The 9,863-nt window shown below is 37.2% G+C and overlaps 1 protein-coding gene across 1 annotated transcript in view; it reads right to left on the reverse strand.

Moving 5' to 3' along the window:
- LOC104541251 (little elongation complex subunit 2-like) overlaps window positions 1–9,863 on the reverse strand; it is a gene marked incomplete at its 3' end in the record, with an annotated part of 14,596 nt that overhangs the window by 3,489 nt on the left and 1,244 nt on the right. Inside the window, exons 3-8 of the mRNA XM_010185259.1 lie at window positions 8,979–9,083; window positions 6,109–6,364; window positions 4,775–4,894; window positions 3,006–3,140; window positions 2,594–2,710; window positions 891–1,050 (exon numbers count right to left, since the gene is read on the reverse strand). Coding sequence (XP_010183561.1) covers window positions 891–1,050; window positions 2,594–2,710; window positions 3,006–3,140; window positions 4,775–4,894; window positions 6,109–6,364; window positions 8,979–9,083 — 893 coding nt within the window. The remainder of the gene's footprint in view (window positions 1–890; window positions 1,051–2,593; window positions 2,711–3,005; window positions 3,141–4,774; window positions 4,895–6,108; window positions 6,365–8,978; window positions 9,084–9,863) is intronic.

Here is a 9,863-nt window from a genome sequence, read left to right on the forward strand (position 1 = left end):
ATCCCTCTCCCCTCCCCAAAAGGGGAAGAGAAAGAGAATAAGGGAGAGAGACTTATGGGTTGGAAAATAAAACTAACAGATTTAATGAAACAATAGTACTAATCCTATAGGATAATAATATAAATAGGAAAAATAATAGAATATGTACAAATATATATATAAAACGAATATAAAATCCTTCCCTCACTCCACCCCCAATGATGTATATGCCACCAGAGACTCTGCAGAGCAGGGCATTGGACCTATAGGATAATAATATAAATAGGAAAAATAATAGAATATGTACAAATATATATATAAAACGAATATAAAATCCTTCCCTCACTCCACCCCCAATGATGTATATGCCGTCAGAGACTCTGCAGAGCAGGGCATTGGAAAAGTCCCAGTCTGGACTGAGCAGTAGGTGGGAGCAGGATGCAGGAACTGAATTCAGAAACACACTGATTGGGAGGCAGACAAACTAGCAGGGTTCTGCTTGGACTTTGGCCATTTCAGGAGAAGAACAAGAACAGGGAGGGCAAGGAAGAGGAAGGGCTGAGACCCTCATGGTCTCTCAGCTTTATACCGAGTATGATGTGTGTGGGATGGAATACCTAGTTGGTCAGTTTTGGGGCTGCTCCTCCCCACAGGTGCAGATACCGCCCTCACGGCGAGACAGTGGCCTTGTCAAGTTTACATAACAAACCAGCACTATCACTTGTAGGAGTGAAAACTGTCTGGAAAAACATGCCGTTAGTTTCAGCAAGTACAGCCACTTAGAGACTGAGCTGAAAAGTAAAATCACTAAAAAGACAATTAGTTCTATTTAGCTCAAACCAGGACAATGATAATATATAGAAGTCTTCATAGACAAAACTTGTAATTTTTATAACAAAAACATACTATACCTGCAACAGGGATCATTTTAATACAAACTGGAATTTCCCACTGTTCCTTGTAGTTTAGTCCATGATTATTCAGTAAAGTAAATAATGACTGATTACTCAGAACAACTTGAGGACAGTACTTCAAAGCAAGTTTTTCTGCATTTGAATCTGAACTAACATCCTAAACAGAAAAAAAGTTTCATTTTAAATGTTTTTAAGACACACATAAATTTAAATTCGTAAGAAAAACCCCAAACTGAGCCAAACACTGATTAAGCCCCTGCGACAAAAGCCCAGGTATGACCACAGTGGCAGGCTTCAGAGTAAAATGAAAGAGTAAAAAATTCCCCTGAAGGTTTTTGGCTGAATCTTATACATCCACCTTGTAGCATGAGAATAATATATCTTCTTAGCTTGTACCTCTCAGTTCACTTGTATTAATTTGAATTATTACGTCAATTAGGAATTTGGATAATCGTGAAATATGGGAGTGCACTGAAGAAGAAAAATCCAACCAACCAACCAAAACCCAAACCAGATTCACTCACTCATATATTACAGATCTTCTTACAAGTTAAGTAATAGCACAATAAAGACATCTAACATTAAAGTATGGTTAAACTGCTCAGTTGTTTGAATACAGATTACATATTAAAAAAGAAATCTTAAGACAAATACAAAAACATGAAGAATACAAACTCAGAATTGAAATGGTAACATTATTAAACATTATGAGCACAAGCTTCCATGAAAAGAGGCTGGGAATGCTCACAAGGTGGGAGGAGAACATCAAGGACTAAGAAGATGATAACAGAAGCCCAGGAGCACTGAGGGCCATGAGAGAGAAATAAGAAAAATCTAGCTATGTTCATTTTTGCTGCCACCCAAGACATCATCAGAAATATTCTCCATTTACAGCTACATCATCTCTTGACGCATATATTATTCTCCAGTGTCACCTCTGCTACCTCCTTGGGCTAAAGTGTCTTTGCAGTCACAGTGCCTCTGTTCAAAGTTTGGGTTTTGATATGTGAACAAACTCCTTAAATTAGCCGGTGACAAATTATCAGGAATTAACAGTCACAAAACCAGTTCTATGGAATGAAAAAACTCATTTATTTTCTCTGTGGAAGATAAACAAAAACACTGGATACTTAACAATAAAGTGGAATGGAATCTAAAAATTATTCAGCTCAGAAATAAGGCAAAATGTTTAGCAAAAAAAATTCCCAGGTAAGCTAACTCAATCAACTTTTCAGAAAACTGGACAGTCTAAAGTATTTCTTCATACCCTCAGTACTTCTTTCTTAAATCAGAGACCTTTACACCTACATGTATTCATATGTACGTACACTCAGACATACAGAGAGCATACATGCCAGCTTAGAAACGGCAAAGCAAAGTTTAAAAGGCACAACACTGCAATGAACAATTCTATCTAGATTTCACAAACGATGAGTTTCAATTTAAAGACCTCTCTAATGTTTCACTGAGAGAATAAAGGAAGTCCCTTTAAGGGGCACTAGGTCCAAAAGGTAACAATCCAGCTTTTGAAGAGGGTAGCGTGATTGCTATAAATGAATCACTGAACAAATAATGATACAGTGTATGTTCCTATGCTGTAAGATGTGCAAGATAAGAAAAAAAAAAAACAAAAACCAAAGAAATTTAACACTGCCACGTTACAAAATATGCCTTCAAAATGACAATAAAAAGGTACTTACACTGTGCACAATAGAAGCCCGTTTTTCTGGACTTATAATAGATGCAATGGTTTTATAATCTGTGGGCAGCTCAACAGGCATGGCAGGAAAACCTGTTTTTCCACGTCTTGCTGTACCCTTGAAGAAATCAAGCAGTAACAGAAAACAGCTTTAACTGAAATCACGTTGACTCAACATTGGACTTCTTAAAATGAAAAACAGTTAGTGCTATCTATTAATGTAATCTTCTTATTGCAAACATACAGTGAAGGGTGTTAACAGCCTTACTACCAAACTAATTTCAGTAACATTTTTAAATTATAATCCCTAAGCCAAGCACTGAATAATACTTTTATTACTTGCATAACGCAATCCAGATGTCATTCTACTTATTTGAAAACACCACCAAAACAGTATGTATATAAGATATTACCATTACGAGAAGATTTTTTTCCAGCCTAAAGGCCAACTGTGTATGAAACTTTCCTCCCATGATACTCATGATCTCCTGGAGTGTGTAGAACTCGGGATACTTCTGCACATGTCCAATACAAGCACGTAACAATTCCTAACATAAGAAGAAAAAGTAGTTCATGCATTTCTACCTTTCACATGAATTTCACTGAAAACAGCTTTTTCTGCAAGCTGCACTTGCATGTACTTTCTGCAGAGAACAGAGGTATATCTAGCAGATTACTGCTAACAGACTTGTTCGCTTTTCCCATTAGAGACAGTATTTAAAAACTAAAGAGATACCAGTACAACTCTATAATAACCTTACAATCACTGAACTGAATCAGGACTGAAACATACTCTAAATTCCCCTCAGCCCTTCATACGCAAGGCTAACAATGCATGCACACATGCTCAGACCAATAATAGAATAATCTTAAAAAAAGAATTTTAGTACAGTTTGAACTGTGCTAAACCAGGTAATTATTTTCACTTCAGTTTATTTATGTTGGCTTTTAGAGGGACCAGTATATTTTTGCGTTACTACCTAACGTACACTAGGCCCAAGTAAAAGTGGCAAAGGTGAAAGCGTAGGAAGGTTCTGTATGCACTGAAACTTGCTTTCATGTCAACTCCAGATACCAAGATAATTTTTTCTGATATCTTAAGTATGTACAAGACATATATGTTTTATTTAATAACTAGAATGAGTTATTTCTGCAAGTATTGTTTAACACCAAACATGTGCCTCCATTTCATTTTTAACTCAGGATATCGACTTAACTATAAACAGGACTTAAAGTTTGGATATACATTTTGTGATGAGACAACAAGATCACTTAGAAAAAAAACACACAAGTGCAAGATAGAAAATTACAAAGCCAAACCCAATTTTTAGAAAAAAGCAAGACTTTCGTCCTCATGTGCGCCCAAACTGTGCGTTAACAGGAGAACTAATTTACAATTTATCTTGTGCATGAAAAAGCATGTAATAAAGTGTGATGGTGAAATTGAAGCAATCCTTTGGAAGTTAACTAAATGCTTTACTCACCAGTACACACATTTATTTTTCTGTTTTATTCTGTAAAAAAGTGATGTGGCACTTACTAGAAAAGACTGAAATTTTAACAAAAGTATGTAAGTAGACCATTTCAATTAAGGCAAGATCCTATGAGGAAAACAAGCAAAAGCAAGTCAACCCACAGATAGGAAAGTTTAACAAACTGGTTCTCTGAATTCTTTTCTTGAAATGTGCTATTAAACCAAGAATGACACATAAAGTTGCATTCACATTTGTATTTCAGAATCATCCAAGTGGGTATTTAATACAGCATGAACTTGCAGATGATTATGATTACAGACTGAGCAGCCTCCCATTAAAGTGACTTTGTAATGTGTTACTCTGGAGGAAAGCTTAACATTCTGCCCAGTAGCGTACATTTAGGAGCAGCTTGTTAATGTAAATGCACACTTGAAATGTAATTTCTCCCTTCCCAAATATGAAGATGTAATTTACTTAATTGATGACTAAATCTCTGTGCAGTACTGCATGACCTCCCTTGCACAGTATTTATTGGCTACCATAAACTGTGGGCCAAGCCATGCTGCACAGCATAAAGGAAATGTCTCGTTCCAACAGGGAATCAGCAGAAGTTCCAGAAACATCAGACCCCCACGAGTGGTGCCTATGTATCTTATTCAGATTCCAATTAGATTAAGAAGGAATTAAAACACAGTGTTGGTAATTACCTCAGTATAGCGCAGCGCATCTTCAGATATGACATCATAATCTTTGGCGTGGCTTTTTGCAGCATTTTGGGCAAATTTCATAAATTCTGCAATTTCATTGTTTACTACTTCCTTCATTTGCTAAGGAGGAAAGTAAGAAATTAATTTTTATGACAGAATGGAATCCTGTAGGCTAGGCATGTAACGAGCAAAATTTCCAGAGAGGGAGTACAGGTGATGGTATGAGAAAGGGCAGAGATTCCATGTTTGCTCAATTTGGCAAATCTTTCCATATGTTCAGAGTTTCACTTAAGTGAAACTTTTTACTTATGGTCCGTTTTTCTAAAAAAAAAAAAAAAAATAAAAAAATCCCGAAATAATAAAGCACCACTTCCTAACAAACAGCAAGCTTCTTCTATCATACAAAACAAAAAAAAAGGTTACAAGACATTATTGGAGCAAGTTTCTATGACAAAGCAACAACGATAACCGAGCTCCAACTTCATAAGCAACTACATCGTAAGTAGCAACAACGCAGTAGGTACTGATTTTGCCTGGGAATGGCATTCCCATTGTTGCAGAATAAAATAATGGAATTAACATAAACAAGAAAGTATGGGAAGCCAAATGCAATGGCTCAAAGTTGCCTGCTGATTAACTACGTTGTACAGGGTTCAACCAAAATGAGTCTTCCAATCAACGTGAGATACAGCCTTTTCCTATTTAAACAACATTGCTGAGTCTAAGGAGCAAGTATGAACTTGTGTCTTTCCCCTCCCAGAGGCACTGATGTGGCAAGCATCGAAGGTCAATGCACAGGACCTCCTCATGTGCTAATGAAGAAAGATCCCATTAAAGGGTACTGTCAAAGACCACATCAAAATGCATCCATCTCCTAACATTATACAAGACTCCTGCGTGCCATTATGAAATGCTAAAATCACAGTAAGGTCCCCTCTCAACTTCATTCCTGTAAAAAAACAAAACGGAGGGGTTTTTGGGGCGTGTGTGGGTCTCCGATCAAGTACCAAAGAGCTACACTTACCATCAGTTGTTTAGACTACTACTAAAAAAACCTCAAACCAAACAACGACAATAAAAAAAATCCACAAAAACCACTCCCACGTTCAATTAAATTACCAAATACACTTTCAATTTATATTAAAAATGTTATCCTGAACACTTTAAACCTTTATTATCATTCACAATACTATGTAAACAGGAAATTATTACAAACTGAATTTAAGAACATTTTTACTAAATTTTTCCTTAACTCTTTGTAACAACAAAACAAACAAAAAAAAGTATGACTCCCTCTGTGGTGTTCGTATGTCCTTATATATATATCCACTTACCAGATATGTGAATAATTCTCTTTGACTTGCTGCATTAACTTGAAGATGGTTTATTTTTTTGGAGTACTTAGTCATCAGATATAAATATGTTTTCTGCTCCTTCTCAGTCAAACAAGAGGTAAATGGATAAGGGATTCTCGGTTCTGGAAAAGTTGTGCTTTTAGTCTCCATTTCGACTGGATCTGCAGCTTGTATGCTACCAGTCTGCCTGTTTTCTGAAGAGTTTGCCCACACCTCCACATTCTTCTTTGCCGCTCTTAAAGAAAAGTAATAAATGAAAGAACTTTCAGTTTTCACGTAAATATTAATATTTGTCAGAATTAATAAAAGCAGTCATGCAAGCCTACACTTCAAATATCTCAAAATACACTGTGAGATACCACAGTACTCCAAATCCTAGTCTACGGCACAAGAATTTTCTTATTCTGAAACTTCACCTGCACAATCAAACTGACTCTTAATACTGATAGCAGGTTTACCACTGATTTAAAGAGGAAAGAAAGTTCTTTTTCTTTTAAACAAAATGGTGTATATGTATTTGTCTGTATACTCAGTACTGAGGTGACAAGCTAAATATGAAACTCTCTTTGTTCTGGAAACACTCATTTTTAATGAAAAGTTAAAATGTCTCACCATTTTGGCATTCACTGATGGTTGGTGTTCAGAAGCAGTCTGCACTCAGACAGGTCTAACTTATGAACCAAAGCTATGACAGTAAAGGAGAAAGACTTAACTAGAAAAAGCCTTTCCTTCACTGTAAGGGGTAAATTAAAAATACTTCACTGTAACAATAGAATTTTCAGGTTTCAATGAAGAAATTTCTAAAAACGGAGCACACAATTCAAGAATGTCATATTTTCTACTCTAAACAACACCGAAAGCACTTGCCAAAAATACCACTGGGCTAAGGCAAGCGGCTTAGCTGTTCTAACAGCAACAAAGAGGTAACATTATAAAGCTGGTTCTAAAAACAACTTCAGTATATGAAGGCCATCTTAGCCCTGCTCTATTTAAAATAACCATTGCAGAGAAAGAAAATATTTAAGGTTAACGGAACATTAACTGCTGATCTTGGAAAAGGCATATTTTTAAGGTACGATTTCAGCAGCAGAAAACATCTCAAGTGTTATTCAAACCCAGCAGTATCACATCCACAGTTCTTAATATTACTTCACAGCTGTCTCTCTGAATATGAGAATGTGTCTATCCTCGTGGCACAAACTGGCAAATTTAATTAAGCTGCAGCAGCGACAAGATGCTGACTCAGATATGCCAATGTGGAAACATCAAGAAATTCTAGCAGCTTAAATTGGCTACATTCAGCACTGAATGAAATGGCAGCACATCAAGATCATTTCAGCATGCAGTGCTGTCACAGTCTTCATCAGGGTGCAAACCAAAATAATCTGACAGAGTTTTTCTGTCCATATTTACAGCATTATACTTTATTTGAGCTGACGGTTCAAATTTCCCCCCTTCATTTTATCAGCGACCTGCCTTCAGAGTTTCTCTAGTGACAGCGCACACGCTTTAGTGAGTATCTATCAGAAACCCCAACACAAAAATGGGCAAATTTCCTCCAGCTTTTACTTTCACATTTGCCCCAACACATTCCATTTCTCTTCCTCTTGACTATGGCCACACAATCAAGTCCCATCAATTTGAGTTCTTATGATTACAACCTCTCTTCTGGCTATAAACCCACTTCCACCACACACGACTGAACACAATCCCACTCTTAAGTGCAGTCATGTCTCTTCCAGAAATCCTTTTGCTACATCATCTAACGGAAGAATCCTACAGTAACAGCCAGTGTACTGAGTAGCAAGTTTCAAGGGCTGTGCTCATCTCTGCAGTTAAGGGAAAGTTGCTCCAACAGAGATGAACCAGAAGAACCTTTTCTACCTGAAGATGTGGGATACTGAGAGTCATGTGATGTAGACAGGTATTCCCCTCAAATGCATGTTCTCTGTGCCATTCATAAAAATACACTAATTCCCCTTTACAACAAATTATTTCTCCACTTAGGGCACAGCAGCTACCTTGGTCTGCCATTCACATTCTTTGTGATGTGAATGTTCATCCACCATGAGATACTTGTCACCTGTACCTCCCTATCATCTTAATAATTCCTTAAAAAAAAAAATAGCTTACACTTCACCAGCTTCTGAAATCCAGCAGCATGAGTTATGCTTTTCACTATGTGAAACAAGTGTTGATTCTACTTCCTGAACTTAAGAAAATAAAAGGTATACATCAAAACTGCTCAACCAATACTACCTGTGCCACCTGTGTTCACACAGTTTCATTTCCCATTCTTTAGGTAACACTCTATACAGTTTCTTCATTACTCAAGGTATTAATTGGATCTCCACTGCACCTAAGACACTGTTGGATCTATGTAAACAATGTTGGCTACTTCCACAAGACAAAAGTAAAAAGGATTTCAGTGTAGCCTATCATCAGCCTTCTACAAACTAAGACATGGACAGACGGTAAGACTTCAGTTTCTAAAAAAGCATTAGGTCTGGTGCATGGGTTCCAGGATCCTTACTGTGACTAGTTAAGAACATGGGTCAAACTTCATCCCTCTTTGGTACATAAGGGAAAGCAGAAAACAACAAGCAGCATTCCCAAAAAATAACTGAAACCCCATCCCCAAACCCCCAAAATACCACTCCACCTCCCAAAAGACAAGACCAGAGGTCCCAACCTAAACTCTTTCACTTTCTGAGGTTTCACAATAGGTAAAGCACTGGACCAAGGAGTCAATAACAAATCCCTGCATGCTAGATAACATGCAGCTTTCCCCCAAACCATCAATCAACACGATGATGACAAACAGCACAAACTCATGTAACAGCATATACCTGTTTGATAAATGCCACAGTTCAGAGAGGCTTGGAGCCAATGAATACTTCTCATACACTTCATGTGAAAAAAACACTTTGCTGCCATTTTTTGGTGAAATATCCCTGATAACAGAACAAAAGAAGAACACTGTAATACACAAAAATTTAAAAGGCCACATCTGCCCCTGAGAAGCAGAGAACAGAATTATTTATTAATGTTCCTTTTTTACAGAAGTAACATATGTACAGTCTAATTCTCTACTAGTTTTCAATAGTAAACTACGCATGTTTTTCACAGCCCAAAAAGAATAATTTAATTATTAGAGGGTATAAATTCTAGATACAGTGGGAGAATTCCTGATGGAGTTACACTTGGGTTTATTAATCAAAACCCAACAATGGGTGGAACTTGCTGAAATTTTGAGAAAAATACAACAATCTTGTGTATAATTTTTCAGAAGAGGTATTTTCTTATACACAGAGCTTTCCATCCAAACATTGTTTTTGTGTATTTTTTTTTTAATATAACCCTTCCAGTGTACCAGGGTACAAGGTTTATACAACGCCAACATTCCCAAACTATTTCAAAAGGAAAGATTTCTTTCTTCCTCACAAACTAATTCAAAACCAACTCACCTCTCTAGGCTTAAAAAGCCTACTCTTTGTAGTGCTTTTAGTATTAACAACGTCATTATCCAAACTCTATAACGTGAATAAGAATTACTTAGTTGCTCCTCATTTCTGAGCACACATTAACGTGCAGACTAACTCCTCCTGACAGAAACCTCAGTCACCTCCTCCTGAGAGAACGACAACACCGCGCTGCCGCGCCGCCCTCCCTCAGTGGCGGGCGGAGCCAGGCCCGCCCCGCTCTCCACAGGCGCATGCGGGCTCCCGCCGTGC

This window comes from Mesitornis unicolor, unplaced genomic scaffold (assembly GCF_000695765.1).
Source record: "Mesitornis unicolor isolate BGI_N332 unplaced genomic scaffold, ASM69576v1 scaffold11310, whole genome shotgun sequence".
NCBI classification, from domain to species: domain Eukaryota; kingdom Metazoa; phylum Chordata; class Aves; order Mesitornithiformes; family Mesitornithidae; genus Mesitornis; species Mesitornis unicolor.